This window comes from Glycine soja, chromosome 12 (assembly GCF_004193775.1).
Source record: "Glycine soja cultivar W05 chromosome 12, ASM419377v2, whole genome shotgun sequence".
NCBI classification, from domain to species: Eukaryota; Viridiplantae; Streptophyta; class Magnoliopsida; order Fabales; family Fabaceae; genus Glycine; species Glycine soja.
This window is the reverse complement of record NC_041013.1, coordinates 4,365,567-4,389,926: the sequence shown is the minus strand read 5'-3', so window position 1 is coordinate 4,389,926 and position 24,360 is coordinate 4,365,567. Positions and strand designations below refer to the sequence as shown.

Sequence of the window (24,360 nt, the reverse complement as noted above, 5' to 3'; positions counted from 1 at the left end):
GGCTAACAAAACCAAAAACACCATGCTTAATAGCATGTTGCCAATTTTACATATCACGCAGCAGAAAGCCTTGTCGTAATTTCAAATGGAGGACTGATGTAATCTTTCAGAGAACCTATAGCTACTTCAAGCATAAATGGCAATTCATATGAAAATATAAAGTGAAATGTTAAATGCACATTAAAATTCCCCCCAGTTTTTATATTTTCTCACGTGAAAGGATCTCTGTACCAAATAATAATAAAGTAAGCAATGTGATGGTTGGTAAAAAAAAGTTTTCGTGTTGGAGCAAGTCAGCATCAAAACAGCAGCTGCATTACACAAGCAAATCAAGAACTAAGAAGCAAAGCCGAACAAGCACTACTTATTTTTCAACATAATCCCCAATTAATTGGTTAAATTTGACCTCCAATATTAGAGGAAATACAAGTTCGCCATCAGAAGATTAGGAATTAATGAACAATTTTCTCGGTCAATGCATAAACTCCCCAAAAGCCATGCTATGCTATCTTCAATCTTGAGAATAAAATTAGTCACAAATGTCTGCTCATGTTTACCACTGATAAATACTGCTAGCAAAGCACAAAGAGGGGTGCCATACTAACATGTAGCACATTAGCACTGTGGACTGTGGTAAACTGGTAATATATGTCTTCAAAAGATTGGTGCCCAGCTATAAGTCCTCCATTAGCATGGTAGCCCTCGTTGCAATTCATCATGAATACTAAAACCATGATTTGAGTATCTTGGTTACAGGTTAAAAATTCCAATGTTTATAGAGCAAACGTAACCATAACTATCAAATTCCACACAGGAGATATATACACAAGGTGGCATACTCACCAAAATATACAGCATTCACATCAAAAGGTGCGAGATTAAGTTGTCACTTCAAGATTTTGGATTCTATATCTTCTAAACTCATGCCTTTTGTCTCTGGAACAGAAAAGATAATGAACAAAAGTGATAGAGTAGCAATAGCCCCAAAAAGGAGAAAAAGATTTTCAGCTCCTAGAAACTCCTGCAGCAGAAGTCAGCACAGATTATTAACTCCAAGAGCAGTCACCAGTCAGACAAAGTTTAAAATGACAATTTATCTTGAACAAAAACTAAATACAAAAGAAAGTAAAGAAGCTAAAACCTTTAGCGGGGAGAATGCAAAGGTAACAACAGCATTTGAAGCGAAGTTGGTAAGAACAGCCAGACTAATCCCCTTGCCTCTAGTGCGAAGTGGGAAGACCTCTGATACCATTAGCCAACTTATTGGCCCAAATGATATCTGCAACACAAATGCAATTTGACATAAATCTACCACAGTAATTCAATCAATCCTTGCATTGATATCATGAACAGTAACATTAAATCAGAATTTTTTATTTGATGCAAGGTTCTCCATTTTCTGGAAGCAGAGAGGTCTATATATGACTTCATGTCAACCTATATTACAGTATCCAAATTTAATATCTAAAATTAATTAAACACTACTGTAGAAGAAGTCCATCCCCGGGTTGAATATGATAATGAAAGAAGCAGGGCCAATGACCAAACCTGACCAAAAGACATTTACCTGGTAGCAACCAACATAAAGAAGTAAAGCTCCAACAGCAACAAGTGGAAAACCTCCAAGAAATTTATAATAAGCAGAAAGGAGAACTAGAGAAAGGGCCTACAGCAATCAAAGAAAACCAAATAACCATTTGCATATGACAAGTTGCAGCATAGTAAGAATCTGTTAGTTTAAATTGTGATGGAATTCCTACAATGCCACTGACACCTCCAATCAGCAGAGGTCTTCTCCCCAAATCATCAACTTTTAGGACAGCAATCCAAGTCATTAGTAACTACAAGCTCATCAATCACAAAAAAATTATCATCAGTGTCACAAAATGATCTCTCTTCCTTGGAAGGACAAGTTTAAATAGGTATACCTTGAATAGGCCAATAACAACTGAAACTTTTGTAGCATCAGATGCAGCAGAAAATCCAGCACTCTAGATATAAATGACAGAATATATATGATGTAAGCAAGATGGAAAAGAACAAATTTCAGTCACTAAGGTAGAGATGAATATAAGGATTTGGTACCTGAAGAATTGGGCCTGCATAATACAGAACACTTGGTTGACCTGTTATCTATTTTAATAATGAGACTAATCAGACAAAAAGCAGAAAAAATTCTCCATATTCCTTCAGTTTAACATGAATAAAGTGGAAATATACAAAACATAATTATGAACAGACTCATTGCCCCAAAGTTGACCTACCTGTTGAAATAGGACTAGCCCCCCACCAATTATGAAAGCTTTCAGATTGGGACCCTGAAACACCTCTAAGAAATTCCCCTCGGATTCCTGGTCTGCATAGACAGATTTCAATGAGACAAGGGTCTCTTCTATTTGCTTCTCAGATTCTTTGTCACCAGGTGGTCGGCCCCTTAATTTGCTCAGGGAAGCAATTGCCTGTTCCTTCAAATCTTGAAAAGAACCTTTTCCTTGCACTGCTCTGAGAAGCAACCACCGTGGAGAATTGGGGAGAGTCCACATTCCAAGCCCCATTAATACAGCAACTGGAGCACTAAATCCGTACATGAACCGCCATCCTCCAACTGTCTCAATCAGAAAGCTTCCCACAAAATAACCAAGCTGCATAACATAAAAGGTCAGTCCCCACATCAGTAAATTCTTTAGTTGGTAAAAGACACATAAAAGACAATGCAATACCAGAATCCCAAGGACAATGAAGAGTTCTTTTAATGATACTAATGTCCCACGGATTTGTGATGGGCAAGTCTCCGCAATATATAAAGGAGCCCCATGCATGGCCTGTAATTCAATTCACTTGTAAGATGGTGCAAGAATCATCCACATTGCATAAAATGTTACTGGTCAAAGTAGCCTACCAAACCTATACCAAGTCCATAAATCAGCCTTCCTGCTAAGAGAACACCAAGTTCTGGTGCATAGGCAGTAATCACACCACCAAACAAATACAACAGTGCTGCAGTAATGAGTTGTTTCTTCCTCCCTAGTGTTTTAACCAACTTAATAGATTTAATAAAAAAACAATCTAAAGAAGCTTCAGTTTCTACATAATATAAGTAATCAAAACACTTACCAAGGAAATCAGCTATCGCAAATGCAACAAGCGAGCCAAGAAGAGCCCCGTATAGGGAACCACTAACCTATGTTTCATGTCAGCAGTTAGATTCTAATGTGCTGATGACAATAAATTTTCCATGAAATTGCATTAAGTTTTCAACTATGATTCCGAAGTCATACCACTAGTCCAAGCTGAATGGCAGAAAGATTGAACCATGATATACCGCTAAGCTCAGGTGACTGTGAATTCAAATCAACAAAATTAAAAATTAATATTTTGTTACTGCACTAACAAAAGAAACAGAACAAAATGCAACTAAAAGACATTAAAAAAAAATTTACCTGCAGTGAGATTGTAGCGCCAGAGGTGGCACCAATATCATAACCAAATAACAAGCCACCCAATGCGGGGAATAGAAACCTAAATTTTGAAATAACATACTGATTAATTGGAACAGAAAACAAGCAGAAGATTATTATACATTCTAAAATTAGCAATGGTTGATCATTATACTTTGATGCTTTTCTCTTCCACGCATTCATAATAAAGTAACAAAATTTTCACTTTTCCCTCCAAAAACATTACTCTTCTCATATGAAGGAACAGTGACAGAAACGTACGGAAGAACTACAGAAGACCAGGAAAATTCCTCTTGGTATGTAGCGTTAGAAACAATCGACTCAGAGCTTTCCCCATCAGAATACTCTTTCTGTACACCAACCTGCCCATATGATTATTTAGCCAAATTAGACAACAACAAAAAAAAAGCATCAAACTTTGATGAGTTTTTATTTATTTTTTTTTTGGGGGGGGGGGGGGGGGGGGGGGGGGTCCTCACGTGGAATCTGCGCTTCGGAGCAGAGTGAGATTGGAGAAGCGGATATGTGACACGTGTGAGCGCCAAATGGTCGTTAATGGAAGAAACGAGGCGTGGACTGTTGCGAGGAGAGGACAGCAGAGATTTTGGCCTCTTTATCCGTCGATGGTGCAGTGGGTTGAAGTTGAACAGAGGGAGTCTGAAGTTGAAGAGAGAAGTTGATGCCATGCTAGGCAGCGAGAACAAAGAAACGGTGTATGAATATGGACTATGAACTATGAACTGTGAATTGTGCGTGGAATCAGGAATGTGGAATCATCGTAGCTTTGTTATCTGTTTGTAAATGTTGAAAAGTAATGATCCCCTTTCCTTGTGTGATGTATGGAGCACGATCATATTACCCAAGATATTTGTCAACTGTAATTATTGAATTTGGAAGGTTGTGTTCTAAATTGACGAAGAAATTCAGGAAAACAGACATGTCTACAATTATTACGTGGTCAGTTGCAGTGTATAATGTAGTAATTTTCTGGGATGGGTACAACTACTTTCATCTTTAAAAACAACATTGGATAAATATTTGTTTTTTATATATAATTAAATTTTATAATAAATAAATACTTTTAAATATGTAAAATTCTATTATAATTGAAATTATATTTTTAGATTTGATTATGGGAATAATTTTATTAATTAGCAAAAAATTATATGAATAATTTAAATTATGATATAAGATTATTTTTAAGTATTGATAATTATTCAAATTTAATTTACAAATAAATAAAAAAGTAGGTTGAATGGGCTAAGTAACTGAGAAGATGAGAAGATTAGTAAATGGTAAGGGGATATGATTGAAAGATAAATTTTTTTGTTAATTATGAAAGTGATACCTCACAGAATAAAAGAAATGTTTAAATTATCTAATTAAGAGAACAATAAAAGTGAAAATCTCAGTCACCAAATCCTTTACAATATAGGAGTAAATAAGGAGAAAAGAAATAAGTCTTTGATTGAAATGAATCGTATATTACGTAAAAAAAATGGTTTTGAGTTTTAACATCAATTATTATGTTTAATTATTTAAACTAATTAATTTTATAACTAATCATAAAAAATATTAAATTACTTATACGTCCTTAGTTTGCCTTTAATCTGTTTTTACTGCATTGAGTAAATTATTCTCCATAAAAATTATTGAAATAAACAAAAAAAAAATGTATAAAAAACCACAAACTACTTCCGTCAATTTAAATAAATTTCTTTCAAATAAATCTAGCCTTTTAAAATTTTAATATATTAAATTATATTCTAAATTAGATACTAATTAAAATCCGTTCCCGCTAAAAGAATGGCATTAGCAGATAACTGCCACCAGTGCTCTCAACTCAGTACTGTGTTCATGATTGCTTTTTCGGTAGATGAAGCTTGAACGAACGTTTCAAAAGACACTCCTTTACTTTTGCTTTGAACAGAAATTTGAAAGGTTTGGAACGGAATTCCAAACATGATCATATATATAGCATAGGAAACACAAATGCACATCCATCGGGGTTGTGCAAAGATAACCACACCAAGATATTACCAAGGCAGGTCATCTAATTCGGCACGTGTTATAGCAACTATGATATTTAAAATAATATGGATTGAAGTAAATTCTTCTTTTTTATCAATCAAAAACTTACATGATTGAAGCCTTAAATCTTAACGAGTGCCTTTAGAAAATAGATTATAAAAGACATTTATTGTATTACAAACAAATTATTAAATGTTTCATCATAAATTCACTTGGCAATGAAAGTTCCTTTTCTCGACCAGTCAACATGCTGTATCCATTGATTCTAGGGTTTCGTACCGTTCATCGACCAAAAAAAAGGAAATGGAAACAAGCTATTAATCTAGAAAACACAAGACAAAAAAATTAGGTTCATGTCTTTAGATTGTTCTCCAACACAGTAACCTGTACAATAAATGTCGGCACTGGTTTCCAAGATAACACTACAATTGCCATCTGACCTTAAAAACCATGTTTTAAGTTTTGTCCAAAAAAACACAAGAAATGACGAACGTTGCTGTTGTAGAAAACATATTCCCGAAATTTTCATGTTTTCTTTCACTTTTTGGACTAAAGTTCAGAGATCATGTTGGAACCAAGAAAAACACACTAGACATTATCGTTGTTCTTTATGACGGCTAAAAACTAACCACGACAGTCACTGCAGTTTAAACTGTCCAAGTATGCAGAGCTAATAGACATACATATCCAACTTGACAAATGGCAAACTTCAGGAAATGCCTCAGAGTACCTATCCATGTAAAAAGGCCAAAATTTGCTCATCCTTTATGTACAACAGGCCCACATCAATATAACAGTGACGAAAGTATTACGGACTTTTCTCTTCCTCCTCCAGCTTTAATTTAATAATTATAATCAAAGAAAGATTACAAAATACTCAATGGCACCTGTAATTCACCAAAGCACTGCCACAAAAATGGCAAGACCAATCCCCGACAAAATCAGAATTCAAATTCTCCAGTTGCCTGCAGAAGAGCATAGTTTCAGCCATCAGAAAAATTTGATAAGCTGAACTGAACAGAAAAGTGCCTATCATAGTTCCACTTCACAACTAGCAAACCTTATTGAAGAGAATGTCCTTATTATTTATATGCATGATACCATCCTTTAGGGTGCACTTCCATCTACTCTTGGTACGCGTCACCTAAAGTTAGTTGTAAGACATCTCAAAAAAATTATTCTCCAACCATGAACCATTCATTAAACATACAGCAACATCACATTGGTTATTGGTATAGCACATTTAAGTTAGAGAAAGTGGAAGAGCAACGTTGCTACCTTGTCAAACTGGGCCAAAACAAGATGGTGTGTATTTTGATCCTCTCCCTGATCCAAATCATCCAAATCATCATCATCATCATTTTCATTTAGGGGCTCATCATCATCATCATCTTCTTCATCAACCTCATTTTGAGCAACAGGAGCAGGGGTACTTGCTGGTACATCTAATAAATAGGGTGGAAAGATGCATCAGAAACATTTGTGATATAGATAAATGTGCAAGACCCTATACATAATATAAGTATATCTACGCTCTCAATTTACCAGAAGAAGCTGGTGTATTTGCAATGTTGTAGTCTTCATTGAACACTCCATAATTGTACATCTGCATGCAAGTAAAATAAAAACAGTAAGATTGGAATGCAATAAATACGATACGTGTGACGAGTTGTGTATAAACTAAAAGGGAGTGTGCAATGACATTTTAGATGAAACATAGTTGATGAATGTCAAGCCTATTGACACTCCTACGGATACCAATGTCAAACTTTTGCAAGTTAGGAGCCACTTTTAGACCCAGACACCGAGAGAGGTTCAGAAGGCTGGTTAGGAAACTAAATTATCTCACTGTCACTTGTCCAAATATTTATTTTACAGTTAGTTTAGTAAGTCAATTTCTTAAGTTTCCCTACAAAGGGCATTGTTATGCTGTATTTTACATTTTGAAATATATTAAAGACACTCCAAGAAAAGGTCTCCTGCATGAAGACAAAGGTCATACTAAAAATTGTGGGATGCAGATGCAAATTGGGCAGATTCTCTTACTAACATGTCAAATTTTTGCCAAATTAGAAGGAGCCACTTTTAGACCCAGAGATGTACAGAAGGGCCTTGACTTATAATTTTGTCAATTATTAAAAAGTATTAATACATTGGAACTAATTTCTACTCAAAAACGTGACTAATTTTTATAAAAAAAATGGATTCTAAGAATGAATATTTAAAATAAGCAATCAATGGAAGCATTGATAATTGAACATTTTTAGGGTAAGAATGGGTTGTTTTGTAGTTTATATTCATATTGACAAATGAAAGAAGAAAAAGACGTGCAAATTGAAGCATTTTTTAATATGCAAGCAGATTACTAATTACCAAAGGTGAAAGCTGAGCTGTCTATGTACTAGAGACCCAACAATGAAGGGTTGAATACACTTTTACCCAAAATATTAGAAGTAGATGGAAAATAGGAAACAAAAAACAAAAGGGAAAAGTGAAAATGTACAAAAGCATATATCTATAAGCCTTGGAAAAGAACAAAAGGGAAAGTATTTCAATATAATCTTGTAGAGTGCAAGGAGGAAAAAATTCACTACTCACATTTGGAGTAGAAACCACATCATCATCGTAAGGAATTGGTCCATCAAATTGAGGAATCTGAGAAGCTGGCCTGTCTGAATGTGCTGGCATTTTTCCATTAGAAGTAGAGTGACCTGCATCAATGGAGATGCCCCCTCCATACACCTGAAAGATTTATACTCAGCAACTAAAACTTTTCAATCAACCAAGAAATCAATAAATTAAAAGACAAATAAATGCATGCATATATGTAAAGCAGGATCCCAAAAAAAATAATGTCCAACAATTGGCTCCAAAAGAAACCAGAGGACTGTAATGTTCACAACAGTTGAGAAACACAGTCTTATATACTTTCAAATGAAAGCTATTCATACAACAGTTGAGAAGCGCAGTCTAATATACTGTCATATGGAAGTTATTCATACAACAGCTGATAAAAAAAAAAGAGCTCTAAACACTAAAGTTCATGGAACAATGTATCATAAGTTCATTAAAAGGTTAAATAAAAGCCCATCTTTTTTTCAGAAGTGGTCACAGAGATGAAAATATTTTATAATTAATATCATTACAAAACTACATCAAATAATATGCAAGCACTAAGCTGATATAAATTTACAAAATATCAATTTAATATAATATGCAAGCACCAAGCTGATATAAATCTACAAGATATCAATTTAATGTTGGCAATATGAAGAAATGCCATACTTCAATTTCAAAAATTTGAGAATCAGCATCTCCAGCTCCATCTTGCTGAGGTATATATCCACCAGCATTATATTGAGAAGCAATTTCATCACGTTTCCGCTTCCCCGAGGACATGAAGAAGTCCTGCATGTTTTTCAAACACCAATAATATGTAAATGTTATGTGGGTTCCATGTTCTCTCTTTTCCAGTCAATTCAAGACAAAAATTACTGATAAAAACGTTACAGGGAGAAAGAAGTAACATTCTCTGACTTCATGAAAGAAACTCCACCAGGAGGTCTTCAAATTTGAAAACAGATCATTTTTCTGAAAGACCTCACCATGTTGCTTACCTGTGTCAGAGGTTGATTAGAGGCTCCTCTTTCCGCAGCATCCCGCCCTTCCACATAAGCTAAAGTAATTTACACGTAATTACTGCAAAGCTGTATTGCTTAAAAAAAACTATGTTCCAAATTAAATTCAAATGGGGCTTACCAACATTGACGTCAAGTGGAGCCCTCTGGTTCTGGTTCTGGCTCGTCCAGGGAGGAGGTTGCTGTAAAAGATTGTATGGACAACTTAAATAATACATGCATCGAAAGTAAAGATGAATAAAAGTGGTAGTACCAACATGCACATGGTTTTAGCTAAAGAATTTATCCACTGTGACAGACATCTATTTAAAATATTATGAAAGTAAAATGTGAAACAAAAACAGGTAATCAGTTATCTTGGAGACACAAAATGAGCTTTACCATGTATGGACCAGGCCTTCCACCTTTTATCTCATTATTTTCACCAGGTTCATTTCCAGCAGACGGGTAGTCACTAGGTCCAGTGGGAATGTTATACATTGAGTTATCCACAGTTCCTGGTAAAGGGGTTTGAAGAGGAGTTTGCAATGGCGTCTGTTGCATTCAAAATCCCATATCAACAATCTTCATAAAACACGAGTCACGTAACTCACAAAGTCATAATAATAATGGGCTCAAACTCACAGGGGGGAAAAGCATTTCCGCTGTGGGAGTTTCATACTCCTCAGTCCCCTCATAAGGCATGTTAAGATCATGAACAGGAGTAATTGGACCGCCGGGCGTTGGCTTAGGCGCCCCGGACCTTTCTATGGGGCCGACAATGGCACCAGCTTGCAACATCTTCGATTCCCATATCTAATCATAAGAAAAAAATTTAGTACAACACAAACGATTGAAGAAAAAAATAATATAACTCATAAACCAAACAAAAAAAAAAAGCGCGCAAATGATCGAAGCCCTAATTCAAAACAACAAGACTTCTTTCAAACCAAATCAACGCATAATTTCAATTTAGCTAGAAATTTACTAATCACCTAAAATGTCAAAACCAAGGCAGGGAAATAAAATAAAATCAGATGAACGGTAATTAAAGGAAAGAGAAGAGTGATTATTACAGATTGAAGCTCCTTGAGAACTTCATCGCCGGGACCACCGTTGTTGACGAACTCGTCGCGGACCTTGATCATGACATCGTCGATTACCTGGATGTAGACCTGGCTGGTGGAGGAGGCCGCCATCGTGGATTTGTTCCTCCCAAAAAATTCGGCGGCGAAATGTCAATTATCGGATAGGGAAAGTTTCGGGGATCGGCGAAAGAGATCGAGAGGGGTGAGGTGGTTGGTTAGGGTTTGGGAAGGGTTTGGAGTGAAAGCTGAGGCGAGAATAGATGAGATGGGAAAGGGCGGACCAGAAACGGAGACTAAAGGGTTGAATATAAATAGGTTTGCATCCGATTATAAGCAGCGCGGTCCACGTGTTGAGATCTGATGCATTCTTATCTTGGCTTCGCTGCGCTACCGTTACAATACGGCGACCACTATAAAGTAGCTCCTCAATCACGATACAGAGCCATACTGGCCCAGTGTAGAAAAAGAACAAACCTCTTGGGTCTGTGGATGTAAACGTAAAGAAAAAAAAAAAAGGGTTCTAGAACTCAGAAAAGATGACCAAGGAATTGGAAATTTCCCCCCTCAGTTATACCAACAATTGCAATAATTAAAGACAAGGTTTCTTTTGTTTTCTAATATGATAATGATATGATTATGATTATATTATATTATTGAAGAAAAAAATCTCTCAATTTTCTAACGATTGTAATGATTAAATAAAGACAAGGTTTCTTTGGTCCTTACATTAAAATAAAAAAAAAACAATGTTTCTTTTCCCAGAAAATAAGTATATGGTTTCTTCTAATATAAGACAGAAATTGTATGATATATTTACCCGTGTGCCAGGTTCCTATATACCAAAAAAAAATATACCAAAACAAGTTGGGTATTAATGAGAAATACACTTGTTTGAGTATAGTATTAATAATCGATTTTCTTCCCTCTTTTTGGAATATTTGATTGAATTATTCCTAATGTCAATTGATTCTTGGGCGATTGTATGAAGTATTCTCTTGGGTGAGCTTGTTAGGCTTACCGAATACATTGTTTAGTTCATATACATGCTCAATCAAGCTTGTGTAAAGGCCAACTAATCAACTTATAAGTTTGGCTAGTACAAAAGGAAGATACATTAGAGTATCTTTAATTGGTGCTCTTACAAGCTTATCTTCCATGCAAAATTTGATATTCTTAAGATCTATTGTTAAAGCAAGAGACTTGTTCTCCATTGTGAAGATATGTTATTCTACAAGAACAAGTAAGATATGCATGTTTTTTCAAAAAATAATATTTTCATGTCTTATACGTCATCCCACCCTATCCCCTTCCCCTACAACTTCCCCCTTTTCTTTGTGTTGCATCGCGGCCACCAAACCAATCAAATCCAAGTTGAGTCATGCCACCCACCCTAACCAAATCCAAGTTATACCACAACCACAAAGCTTGATCTTCTGTTTGAGCAAAAAATTGGAAAAATCTATAGAGATATGATACTATCGGGTCCATCAAAAAGTTGGTTAAGATCACAAAGTTTGATCTACTATTGAAAATGTTTTTACTAGTTTATCATGGTAATTAAGGAAGTTTCTAAATTTGTAAAATGGTCTTCTACCTCTACTTATATTTGTCTTTCGTATTTGTTATGATTGAGATACTACTTAAGTTTGAAATCTAGGAATGATTGTTACTTAGTGGATATTTCTCTCTCTAGACTACAATTGAAAGTTTGTGTATGTCTCTTTCTATAATTTCTTGTGAATATCTTTATCCATTGTGTATTTGTCTCAATATGTTATGTTGAATGATGTTCTCTTCAACTATGGTGCCCTTAATCTAGGTTGTTTGATCTATGTAGTGTGGTTATTGTTTGAAATGTTAGGTACATTTTAAATGTTGTTTATCACTCATAATTTGTGAAGACTCATTTATTTGTGATTCTCATCTCAACATAGGTTAACATAATATTGTTTAATGTGATTTGAGTGATTGTGTACTACACAAGACATCGTAATGCAATACACTTTTTATATCAAAAAGTTTTTTATTTTACATTTTGAAATTATTTTTGCATACATTCTAATGATCGTTGTGATATTATTTTGCATGAAATTAACAAATAAGCAAGATGTCAATTGTTAAGTATAATATTGATGAATGACAAAATATAGCAAATGTAGATAATGTAATGTTTGAGGTTTGAAATCTCTTATCAAAGATCCCACCAAATAGCATGATTGATACAACAAAACAAAAAAAGATGAAAAGATAGGAGGCATTACAAAAGCAAAACATGCCTCGATAAGAAAGAAAAAGTTAGTAGAAAAGGTTTTTGCTTCCAACACATCCCTTATAGCACAAAAGCACAATTTTATAAATCATATCCTACAACAAGTGGTATATAAACAAATTATATTTTTTATATGTCAATTATGTGTTACTTTTATTTTTAAAGTATTTTATGAAGCTTGGGATTTCAAATTCAAACCACATGACAATGATGACAATTACACGGAGGAGATGTGAGATATTTATGATTTATAATTGAATGTATGGCATTTATCTTTGCTTTTAGAATGAGCATATGGTTAGCTTTCATTGGTTGGTCACTTTCCCAAAGAACTGTATTCTAGTTGAGTAATACAAAAATGTTGATTGATTATACTATATATGTTACTTTTCAATTGTTACTTCTTGTTTCTCCTCATACCAATTATAAGTGATATTTATTTATTAGTTTATTTCTAATGCCTATTATTTTCATTTTCGTCCCCTTTTAATTATTATAATTTAGCATGGTATTAATTCTTCATTTCTTGGACTTTAGCTTAATTAAGGATGTTATCTGAAGGAAAATTATATGTTGTAAAAATGTTTCGATTGCATGATAAATCTCATGTCTACCATGGATGAATGAATGCAAATGGAAGAGAGAGAAATGGAGAAAAGGACAAACTAGTTGATATTATTTTTGGATATTGCTCAAGTGAGCAAATCTCACTCATTACATGAATACAATGTGTCTTATATAACATAATTAGTTACAAGAGTAACTAACTTGTAACTAACTAAAGTAATTTGTAACTAACTAAACTAACATGTAACTAACTAAACTAATAACTAGCTTGTAACTAACTAATGCTAGTAGTTTATATCTCTAATACCCGCCGCAAGCTGGAAGGTGTTGAAAACACTTCCAACTTGGAGAAGATAATACATTTACATGAAAGGAAATGAAAATAAAGTTTGAAAAATTGAAATATAGATAAACATGCCAAAAATACATCGACCAAAACATAAATTTAGAAACAAATCAAAATGTAGGTGTAGTCATGGTGCATAGATCCTATAAACTTTTTACCAACATCGACTTTCTCAATCTTCTTCCAAGAGTCCAAAGCATGTATCAAAGTTCTCTATTGGACAAGTGACCTCAGTAACTTAAGAGAAGGGTGAATTAAGTTTCACAATTTTTCCACTAACAAACTTTAACCCCCCCCCCCCATTTTAAATGAGAGGCTTAGAATGTAGAAGAAGAAGCAAAAGCAATCAATTTAACAATATTATTTTAAATGCTTAAGACAAAGTAATTTGCAGTAAAATAACTGAGATAAAGGAAGAGAGAAATGAAAACTCGATTTATACTAGTTCGACCACTTCCCCTGCCTACGTCCAGTCCTCAAGCAACCCACTTGAGATTTTTACTAATTTTGTAAAAATTCTTTTTTACAACTTCTGAATATCCAATGAATCATTTTCCCTTGTGTTCAGAAAACTCACAATTCAAGAGACAACCAGTCTCTTGATTACAACTTACTTTCTAAGATGAACAGAAAGATTTCTCCCTTTTAGAGTGGATAATACAATTTGATGTTCTTGGATTAACTCTCAATAGATTTGCAAGTGTTTGCCCAAGAGTTGTTGAGAGAATATTTGACAATGAAATTCTCTTAAAATATCTCTCTCTTGCTTTTTGAAATCAGACACACATATATATAGGCTCTTCGTGCCTTTTCAAAATGGTTTGAAGAGATGTGTCTTTTCAAAAAGCTTTTTCTGAATTTTTTCATTAGTAATCGGTTATAGGTTTCTGGTAATCGATTACACAGTTATATTTTAAAGGGTCATGACTTTTGAATTTGAATTTCAAGAATTTCGTTGCTAGTAATCGATTACAGGTTCAAAATTCAAATTCAAAACCTTTTTAACAGCTATTTTCAAAATTGTCTTCTGGTAATCGACAGTGTAATTGATTACCAGAACCTTGGATGTCTTGGAAACACTTTTTTTTGAGGCAAGATTTTATCTTGAGTTAATCTTGAAGCAAGACTTTGTTTGTTGAAGCAACCTTATATTAATCTTGAAGCAATGTTTATCCTTTGAAGCAACCTTGTTTGATTCTTCTTTGGCATCATCAAAATCATGTATTCATACATTCACACTCTCAAATCATCAATCCATGAAACTATCAAAGCTTAACCACCAAGCAGAAACTATACCTCAAAGTTTAACCACTTGGCAGAAGCAACAAGGCTTGGCCATCAAGAGTACAAGCCAAAAAAAATGCTTAACCACCCAAGACATAAGCAAAACAACAATCCAATGCTTAACCATCCATGGAAAAAGCTCAAACAATGCTTAATCACCGTGAACAAAAACTTACATCAACATAAAACATCAACAAATAGAAGAACACAAAATCTATCTTCAATGAGAACTTTTCACAAACACTTTATGAACCAACAACAACCAAGGCTTAACCATCCATGGCAAAAACTAAAACAATGCTTAACCACCATGGACAAAAGCTTAAAGTCATCAAAACAAGCCTAACAGGCTGAAAACAATAAGCCAAAGCCAACAAAATCTTCAAAAACATTTAATTAAACACCTTGTAGAAAAAAAAACTGCTAAACATGGAGAAACTTACTCTGGCTATGCAAATGCTTATTCCACCATTGAAGGATAAGGTGATTCCATAAAATGACATAGTTAAGAATGCTTATTCCACCAGGAACTAAGAAAATGACTTTGAGCAGGCGAGAGAAAAAAATGAGAAATAGTGGTAGGAACTTAATGTTTTCATATGGTGGTGAGACTGAAAGTGCTAGGAATTTGAACTTTGAGGGTGGTTCTTTTGAGGTTGGAGTGGAAGGAGGTGAAAGAGATTGGAAGAAAATTAAGGGTGAGGATGATCGAAATGGGAAAACCGAGACTATGGATGTTCCAATTGTTGATATAAGTGAAAACAAGGATGTGGTAATGGAAGATTTGGGTGATGAAGGATGAAAGACTGACTTTTTGTTGATAGAGATAAAGGCTTTGATACCATGATAAACCTCGTTCTACCATGGATGAATGAATGCAAATGGAAGAGAGAGAAATGGAGAAAAGGAAAATTTTGTTGATATTATTTTTGGATATTGCTGAAGTGAGCAAATCTCACTCATTACATGAATACAATGGGCCTTATATAATATAATTGGTTATAAGAATAACTAACTTGTAACTAACTTAACTAACATGTAACAAACTAAACTAATAACTAGCTTGTAACTAACTAATGCTAATAGTATGATCATGATACTATATTGATTATAGATAATCCTAACAAGATTGACTATCCTTTCAATTATCTTATTTATAAAATAAAGTTTTTCAATTTTTCAAGATAATATTTATTCAATGGGTTGCATGAAATAAAAACGTGGTATTTTATCTTATAACATCTTGCCAACTAAAACATGATTGCTTTCATTATTTGTGATATTTGAACAAAAGTTTATTCCTTAATCTCCTCCAAAAAAAATTAACTCAAATATTTTTTTACTCATTTTCACAAATTTAGAACGAACAATGAACTTACAATAAGAGAGTTCATTACTCAAAGAGTTTGCTCTTGATCACAAATTAGTTGAACCGATATCAAGGATGTCGATCGAGTTAATCTTGTAAAAATTGCTATAGTCAAACCAAAACATAGAAAGTCAAAAGAAAAAAATAGATATTTTTCATTAGTTTGAACCAAATTTCGAACTATATACGTTTGAACATATTCAATTCAAAGTCACAATAAACTTAGCTGTATATTTATGATTGTTTACTATTTAGTTAAATATTCATGTATTTATATTATTATCTATTTGCACAAGGACAAATATAAAGGCAAGATTGACAGATGGGCAGAACTGTAATTTCACATACGAGGGGTGATTTTGTAATCGGGTCAGTTCAATTAGGGCACGCTTCCAGTAGGTTCTGAAACCCAACACAGCTCCCGCAGTCGACCTCTGGAACTTGGTTATCTTTTCCGCCAACAGTGTTGAGAATCAGAATTCAGAACCCATACATCTTCTATCCCTTATTTATATCGCTGTATCGGCGCGTGCCATAGCTTGAACCAAAGTGCTGCTCCGAATCCACCTTTCTTCGCGCGTAGATTCTCACGCGCAGTCTCCGCCACACACTCTTCTCTCCGTTCGGTAGCGATTGGCTTTAGAAGATGTCGGGCGGTTTCTTTAGAGTTAGTGTAGCGCAACCTTTCAGCTTGCAAATTGCAATTACTCTTCTGTTGAATTGAATTAAGCCTAACTTATCTCAACATTTCTCAGATCTTCTATTATTTGTTATCTCAATTGCAGCGTGTTACTTAGCTTATGAATTGTACTGGTTGAATTTTTGTATATAGGGCACATCTGCGGATCAGGACACTCGGTTTTCGAACAAGCAAGCGAAGCTGATGAAATCGCAGAAGTTTGCACCGGAATTGGAGCATCTGGTCTGTTTCCTTGGTTAAATTTGATCTGTAGTTTTTTTTAGGGTTTTTTGAAGTGCTTTTGCAATTTGGATTATGTGAACTTGATAAATAAAATCTGTGTTAGTCAGTAGGCACTGCCTCTTTTTGTTTCAAATTCAGAAATGCTCGAAATATGGTTTGTAGGTGGACATGACGAAGGTGAATATGGAAGTGATTAAGCCTTGGATCACCAGAAGGGTGACCGAGCTTCTTGGGTTTGAAGATGAAGTGCTTATTAACTTCATACACAGTCTTCTGGATGCAAAGGTAATTTACTGTTTTTAATCTTGTAAATTAAAAGGTGTTTTCTCCTTTGTATTTGCCATTCCACTGAGTCTCTCAATATTATTGTCATTTCCCCCCTCTTATTGTGTATTTGTTGAAATCTATTTTATATTTATTTGGCAAATATCTTTTTGCTGTTACGTTGTGATTATACAATCTTACTCCTCCCTAAACTGAACTATCGTTAATGTACATGCAGTAGTGTATTTTTGCTATTTTCCTTGGTTTATTGCCAACTTTTTGATATATCTGTGCTTTAATTTTTCACCATTTGGTCACATTCTATTCATTATGATGCAGGAAGTGAATGGGAAAGAAGTTCAAATACAAATTACAGGATTTATGGAAAAGAACACTGGAAAGTTCATGAAAGAGCTTTGGATGCTGCTTCTCAGTGCGCAGAAAAATGCCAGTGGTGTTCCTCAGCAGTTCTTGGATGCCAAGGAAGAAGAACTCCTGAAGAAGAAGGTGCTCTTGAGTCTCAATATGCCATTCATTTGGTCTCAATATACCTTTACTTTTGGGGTGTTTCTGACAAACATTTTGTCTCGGGGATGTTTTAGGCTGAAAGTGATCTGATTGCAAGTGAAATTCAGAGGAAAAAAGATAAGGAAGGTAGAGAGATCATGGAAGAGAGGTTGAAGAAACTGGTAATACTACTCTGTACATGCTGGAGTTACATTTTATAGAGCCAAGATTTTGGTTTTAACTTCCATTTGTGTTTCCATGGCATTCAGCTAGCTTCTGCAATTATTTGGGTTCATGTCCTTTACCTCAAACTACTGTAGGACGGTGGATTTGATTCGAAGGATAATGATACTGCATCAGATCCAACTTTGAAGCCCAGGGATTCAGGGTACTACGAGCGGGATGGGAAGGAAACTGATAAGAGGAATGGTGTAAGAGCAAGGAGCAGGTGAAACGGATTGATTCCTTCCTTTTAATAATTACATGTGATGACATTATTTTTTTGTGGGTCAAGCTTCAGAATATAAACTATAATTATTTTAGTTTCTTACAGTGGGTGGATTATTAAGTTGTTATATATGGTGGAAGAGGCTAGGCATAGTTCTAGCTGATGACCTAAAACCCTTGCATGAATGAGCACAAGTGAAAATATAAAGTGTAACCTACTTTTTTCCATAAGAGGTCTGTTTATCGTAGAAACTTGATTAACAAGTTAACAAACTTAAAAAGCATTCTTTAATCCTAAGCTATATCCTACTGGTGCTCATATTTTACCATGACTTGACAACCATAAAATTGCCTATATTAATTAAAATCATACCTAAACCTTCATAAAATTATTGAAACATTTTGTATTATGAAGTCATTTGAATTTATTTCATTGTTATGTGATATTTGAACTTTATAATAGATGTGGTTGGAACACAGAATTACGTCTTTAAGTTTCTCAAGTGATTGCCATACACATTTTCAACTTTTACGTTTTTTCCTTCAATTTTTGCTTTATTATTTGAGTATTTGGTTGGTATTTAATGTAGAGAATCTTGACTAACTTGGCTCTGCTCCTTGAAACTTTACAATCAAGTTCTTGAGTACTAATTGGCTGTTACTCTATTATAGGTTTTCTAGGTCTCCACATTCACCTGCAGTTTCCACTTCGCCTCATCGGTAACCAAGTTTTAAATATATTTTCCCTCTTTATATTGAATTGGAAGTCTGTAATGTAAATATGTGGTGTTTGCCTTCTATGGCAGAGGCTCACCTTCAAGGTCAATGAGCAAATCATTTTCAAATTCTCGAAGTTATTCAGGGTATGCTTATATATTTCCTAACTTAGTTTCCTTTGATTTGATTTGTTCTTGTACCTTTTGCCATTCATTAATCCAAATTTGATGCATAATTAAATGTGCAACTTGGACAGCTGTTGGATCTTCATTTTGTTGCCCACCCCTCTAGTCTTCTAATAAGTATAATATTGTTCATTTAATTTTAATTTGCCATTTTGTATTAATGGATGTATGTTGTTTAGTGGTAGACACAGGTCAAGGAGTATATCTAGGTCTCCAGAGGCTCGAGGTCGCTCTCGTTCTTTTGAAAGGATTCGTCATTCTCCACGACGACGGTCTATTTCTCCTCACAGGCATTCACCACGACGTTCTCCTTATAGGAGGATACCTTATTCAAGAAGATCTAGATCTCCTTCTCCTGTACGACGTAGAATGCATTCTCCAGTTCATCGTAGATCACCATCTTTTCGACGACGTAGATCACCTTCTCTTGTGCGACGGCGTAGACCACCTTCTCCAATACGTCGACGTAGATCACCTTCCCCTGTGCGTCGGCGTAGATCACCTTCCCCTGGGCGCCGACGTAGATCACCTTCCCCCGGGCCTCGACACAGATCACCTTCTCCCGGGCCTCGACACAAATCACCTTCTCCTGGGCGCCATCATAGATCACCATCACCTCTTGGACGACGAAGGTCACTCTCACCTAGACGACGAAGATCAGTTGTTACTCGGCATAGGTCACCTTCACTAGTACGCCGAATACCACCAACCAATGTGCGGAGAAGATCAGACTCCCCCATGCAATCCCCCTCCCCCATACGACGAAGGTATGGTAGTAGAACTCCTCCACACTCTCCATCTCCATTGCGACGTAGATCACCTATTCCTGGTAAGCAAAGATCTCCTAGTATCTCCCCACAGAGGTCTCCTCGAGATGAATGGAGTTCTCAATCTCCAATACGGCGTGTATCTCCATCTCCAATCAGGAAAAATTCTCCAAGACACAAAAGAAGTCCCTTGCCGTCTTCTATGGGGAGAGTCAGGTATTGGGGCACTTAAGGAAATGCTTGAATAACATTAGCGTGATTCTGTTTTTTCTTGGGTGTGCATGAATTTATTAATGTGATAAAGTAAAGCTTTTCAAAAGAGATATTTTCAAATACAGAATTGTTTATTCATTTCTGAAGTAGGTTTCAAGTTCCAAATCATAAATATTATAATGAATCTAATCAACACCCTGTCTGGAACTGCAAAATTAAGTAGTGATAGTTTTGACAAGGTTTGCTCTTGCAAGTAAATTTATAAAATCTTTGGGGACACCACCTATGTTGCAGAACACAAGAAAGATTGTCATCTGAGACTCGGCAACCCTCTAGTCCCCTGGGGTCTACACGAAGAGATAAAAGTGGCAAAGCTTCACACTATAAATCACAAGATTCAATGTCCACACAAGAGAAGTCTCCAATTCGATCTGTATCTCCAGAAGAGAGGAGTGAGACAAGCAGTGAAGGTCGAAGGTAGTTTTTCTTGACTTCATGCTATCTTCTTATCTTGTCATCCATGGCTTAGATTTGTGAATGTTTATGCTCATTTATATTTTGGTTTTTGAAAATGTTTAGTCCTCATGAGAGCCCTATGAAACAAAGAAGAGAAAAGTTGTCCAATGAAAGAAGCATGAGTCCTCTGAAGAAACAAAGAACCCAGAAACCTAGCCGTGACAGCCCAGATACAAGAGAAGAAGCAGAAGAAACATACTATTCCAGGTTTGATGTTGATTTGGATAACTTTTAGTTACTTGGGTTGATTTTTTTCAAGAATACAAGTTACTATCATAGATTTATTTATTGTTTTGCTTGCTCCTTTTTCTCATTTTCTTTTTATCTTTGGTAGAGAAAGCAGAGATCCAAAAATGAATTCATCACAAAAGATATCAAAACATTCCCCCATCAGTAAGCGAAAAGGTTCACCTGCAAAATTTCGTCATGAGGATTTCTCTCCTGAAAGGGTGTCAGGTCATACAGCTTCTGAACATCATTATGATAACGATGATTGGAGTAAGAAAGGCCGGGAGATAAAACGGTAATATGGTTGGCATACTGTAGCTGTTCTAACTAATTTGAATGCCTGTATACTGCATACATATCTGATGATGATAAACTCCTTTGGCAGTGATAAATCTTCCAGACAGGGCAATGAATTTCCTGCTCAAAAGTCATCAATCAACAAAGAAACTTTTTCCAGGGAGAAGCCTCAAGAATCTTATGCTGTAGATGTTAAAAAATCAGATGACAAGGACCAATCCCGTTCAAACTATGCCAAAAGTAGTGGTCGACACCACAAATCCGAAGCCACTCAAGATTTAGTTGGAAAAGGTGATCGTGTCAATCACAGTGCTTCATATGATTCTGTTTCTGAGGATAGTGGTAAGCATAGACGGGAGGGAAAGGATAGGAAAAGGCATAAAAGGTCTGAGAAAAAGTATGCATCTTCTGATGAGGATTATAGTGATGATTCTGAGTTAGAGGACAGGAAAGAGGCTAAGAGGAGGAGAAAAGAGGAGAAGAAGCTGCGGAAGGAGGAGAAGCGTCGAAGACGTGAAGAGAAGCGACGCAGAAGGGAAGAACGGCGTGCAGAGAAGCTGAAAATGAAGAGTAAAACAGACGATATTTCAGATGATGAGGAAGCTAAACAAATGGGTTATCATCAAAGTGATAGTGAAGATGAGCAAAAGAAGCTTGAGATTGAATTGCGGAACAAGGCTCTTGAATCCCTCAAAGCAAAGAGGGGCGTGAATAACTAAATGCATCAAATCCAAGTTTTAAGTTGTTTTATGCTTTAAAAACTTATTGAGAAATATCTTAGCTTGTTAAGGAACTTGGCTTTACAAATGTTATGTTTTTTTATTCATTGGTAAGTGTTTGATGTCATCTATCTTTAATGCTGGCAGCGGAAATGGATAAATGACGCTTTCTGAGCAAATCTGTTGAGTACAACTCTATGCAGACATTGTCCTATATTTACTGGTAATATTTGTCTCCCCTTAGTTGGGAATTTCATGTTTTTAGGTTGGTGTATCTTGGTTCTGTATTTTATTGTTTTTTCCTCTATCTTGGTTTGTTCAACGTTTGTTCTATATTTTCCCCTATGGCTTTGATGTGGTTGGTATCATGGCTATTTTCTTATTTAGACCAGATTAATCCTGAAGGTCTTGGTAATATTATTAATGAGGTTTATACTAAATTAGCTTTCTGGTCAATTGGTAGATGAATTTTATGTCAACCAGATGACCTGGTGGGAAGACCATGTGCAGACCTTTATTTTGAACTTCAATTCAGGTGAAGTTTTTCATTCTTTTAGTTCTAGAATAGCTTCATAGTAAATCTGTTGTATATACGTAGGTGGTTCTTTCTGATTGTGTATTTTTCAAAACTAAACATTGGCATCTCGGGAGTTTTTCCTGGGCTGTGTCCCGGAATTCTCCATGATTTATTTGTTGGGTCCATCGAGGTTGATGTAGTTGTATGCTTTGTACAAATGTGTTGTCGTGTACTTACTTTGATTGTGTGCAAGAATTTGGTGATATCTTTTAAGTTTTAAGCATTCTGGTCTAGTCGGTTTTTCGTGTAGAGCAATTAATCGTTTTTTTTATGTCCCGCTTCGTTGCAATGTTAAATACCTTGGTTTATTTTTACATTATGATCCGAGTATGTGTGGCTGTTTATGCTTGCTTCCAATTTTCCCATGTTGCTAGCAAAAATCAATATTTTCTCTCTTTGTTAGCTTATGAAAATTTTTAATTTTTAAGGGTGGTTTCCGGTCGGATGAATACTACCAGTATGTGACAAGTATAAATATGGTAATTTTTAAAAATAGAAGGCTCGTGTAAGTTAATGCTTATTCATAAATTAACATTGTTAAACCAACACATTTCCAGCAGGCGTTTGGAAATTGATTCTGATTTTGAGTCTAAAATTGATTTTTAGTATATTTTTTCATTTTTGATTTTATGTTAGAAAATAATTCAAAATTGGTTTTGAGTCCACAATTGGTTCTATATTTAAGCAATTTGATTTTGTATTGAAATAACTTTGAGTAACTTCTGCATTTGATCAAAAATTTTATACTGAATTTTATTTTTAACTTGATTTTATAATAAAACATCTAAATATAAATCATATCCTTTCAAAATTAATTTTAACCAAAATCAATTTTATAAAATAAGTTCAATTTAAAATTAATTTTGTCAATATTCATTCAAATATACATTTCATCTATCTCATCCAAGTCTGGTGAGTCTGATGACAATAAAGCAGCACAATCTCCATGCCTAGATGTACATTATGTCTAAATTTGAATTTCTTTTACTAATAAAATTAATAATTAGTATTTCTTGATAAAAATGAATTATCTCTATTATGCATTCAGCTATTTAGCAAAACAAAATGCAAGTAATTAGATGGAACATATCGTCGCGTTTTAATAAAATTTGTTATGCTAATCACTTTAACCATAAGTAACTAACCCCCGCTCTCACTTTTAGTTTTACCGTAAGTAGCTTAACCCCCGCTCTCACGTTTAGTTTTCTTCGACTCACAAGCATAATATTATGCGATGTTCGAAACTTACGATACACAATATATACTTTTTTGTATTTTTCTAAATTTGCGTGACTGTATTATGTAAATGGCACACACAAGTAAAAACAAATTCCGACATTTTTTAACAAGGGTTCCTTTTGCCCTTTATATTTAAATGAGACTCATTTGTTCTTTCTTATAAGAAATCTTTTCAAGTTTGGATTCATATTCGTGATTTGGCTCATTTCCGTATACGTTTCACTTCTTTACGGCGCATTAGTGACTCTTTAATTAGGGGTAGATCCACATCAGGTGTTCAAGGAATTAGTTGTCTAGGAACAAGCTGATTTTTGAAGATTATTACTTTTCTGTAATAGAGGTTATTAGCAAGATTAAGTTTCTTATGTATAGATAAACGCACCTGTTGCATTTGTTTTAACATCTTGATATAGGTCTTCTTGTATTAGCAAGACTCTTGATTTTCTTTAACTGCAGGGTATGCCCGTTTATTGTTGTATCATTTTGGGTTTAATATAATTTACATTTTCCTAAAAAAAATTTCGACATTTTTTTTAGCCGAGGTAAATTTAAGTCTTGTGAAGTTGTTTGAATATGAAAGCTTTTCCTACCTTATATTGGTGCACTGTAGCCTTATCCTAAAAATTTAGCGTAAAAAGAATCCATAACTAGCACAGTGCTGCATTAATGGATGAAAACATACATAGCCTAGATGGGATACGGTTTTCGATTCATATGTTAAAAGGGGAGTGTC

General features: G+C 34.9%; 3 protein-coding genes across 5 annotated transcripts; 1 reads left to right on the top strand and 2 right to left on the bottom strand.

Moving 5' to 3' along the window:
* Positions 1-157: 157 nt before the first annotated feature.
* Positions 158-4,338, bottom strand: LOC114380053 (D-xylose-proton symporter-like 3, chloroplastic). 2 transcript variants are annotated; one of them, XM_028338964.1, is made up of 15 exons: positions 3,938-4,338; positions 3,720-3,820; positions 3,441-3,519; positions 3,279-3,338; positions 3,115-3,181; positions 2,900-3,024; positions 2,721-2,822; positions 2,265-2,642; positions 2,086-2,133; positions 1,929-1,991; positions 1,761-1,841; positions 1,568-1,666; positions 1,142-1,279; positions 844-1,021; positions 158-311 (listed from the first exon to the last, which is right to left on the bottom strand). In XM_028338964.1, the coding sequence occupies exons 1-14, from the start codon at positions 4,142-4,144 to the stop codon at positions 887-889; spliced, it is 1,683 nt and encodes a 560-aa protein (XP_028194765.1). In that variant the 5' UTR covers positions 4,145-4,338; the 3' UTR covers positions 158-311; positions 844-886. The 2 variants fall into 2 exon arrangements, with proteins under 2 accessions (XP_028194765.1, XP_028194764.1); XM_028338963.1 differs by having other exon boundaries at positions 256-724; positions 3,938-4,337.
* Positions 4,339-5,828: 1,490 nt separating this feature from the next.
* On the bottom strand, positions 5,829-10,703 carry LOC114380168 (transcription initiation factor IIA large subunit-like). Its single transcript, XM_028339119.1, has 11 exons — positions 10,183-10,703; positions 9,752-9,922; positions 9,509-9,661; positions 9,249-9,309; positions 9,107-9,165; positions 8,775-8,897; positions 8,088-8,231; positions 7,035-7,095; positions 6,768-6,934; positions 6,550-6,633; positions 5,829-6,454 (listed from the first exon to the last, which is right to left on the bottom strand). Exons 1-11 carry the CDS (start codon positions 10,303-10,305, stop codon positions 6,431-6,433), a joined length of 1,170 nt encoding a protein of 389 aa, XP_028194920.1. The 5' UTR covers positions 10,306-10,703; the 3' UTR covers positions 5,829-6,430.
* Positions 10,704-16,398: 5,695 nt separating this feature from the next.
* LOC114380527 (serine/arginine repetitive matrix protein 1-like) lies at positions 16,399-22,621 on the top strand. 2 transcript variants are annotated; one of them, XR_003659760.1, is made up of 14 exons: positions 16,399-16,696; positions 16,862-16,951; positions 17,114-17,236; positions 17,555-17,722; positions 17,818-17,904; positions 18,043-18,170; positions 18,842-18,889; positions 18,976-19,032; positions 19,251-20,054; positions 20,346-20,528; positions 20,631-20,774; positions 20,902-21,090; positions 21,181-22,034; positions 22,275-22,621. XR_003659760.1 is itself a non-coding variant. In XM_028339628.1 (13 exons), the coding sequence occupies exons 1-13, from the start codon at positions 16,676-16,678 to the stop codon at positions 21,809-21,811; spliced, it is 2,673 nt and encodes an 890-aa protein (XP_028195429.1). In that variant the 5' UTR covers positions 16,399-16,675; the 3' UTR covers positions 21,812-22,085. The 2 variants fall into 2 exon arrangements, 1 of the variants encoding a protein (XP_028195429.1); XM_028339628.1 differs by lacking the exon at positions 22,275-22,621 and having other exon boundaries at positions 21,181-22,085.
* The last annotated feature ends 1,739 nt before the right edge of the window (positions 22,622-24,360 follow it).

Coding starts and splice junctions, on each gene's coding strand:
- LOC114380168 (XM_028339119.1), bottom strand. CDS start 10,305: ATGGCGGCCTCCTCCACCAGCCAGGTCTACATCCAGGTAATCGACGAT. Junction 8,898..9,106: donor CTAATCAACCTCTGACACAG/GTAAGCAACATG, acceptor AAAAACATGCAG/GACTTCTTCATGTCCTCGGG. Junction 7,096..8,087: donor ATGTGGTTTCTACTCCAAAT/GTGAGTAGTGAA, acceptor ACTTGCATGCAG/ATGTACAATTATGGAGTGTT.
- LOC114380527 (XM_028339628.1), top strand. CDS start 16,676: ATGTCGGGCGGTTTCTTTAGA. Junction 16,697..16,861: donor TGTCGGGCGGTTTCTTTAGA/GTTAGTGTAGCG, acceptor TTTTGTATATAG/GGCACATCTGCGGATCAGGA. Junction 17,723..17,817: donor AAGAACTCCTGAAGAAGAAG/GTGCTCTTGAGT, acceptor GGGATGTTTTAG/GCTGAAAGTGATCTGATTGC.
- LOC114380053 (XM_028338964.1), bottom strand. CDS start 4,144: ATGGCATCAACTTCTCTCTTCAACTTCAGACTCCCTCTGTTCAACTTC. Junction 2,823..2,899: donor ATGGACTTGGTATAGGTTTG/GTAGGCTACTTT, acceptor ATTGAATTACAG/GCCATGCATGGGGCTCCTTT. Junction 1,280..1,567: donor TTTATGTTGGTTGCTACCAG/GTAAATGTCTTT, acceptor TTTGTGTTGCAG/ATATCATTTGGGCCAATAAG.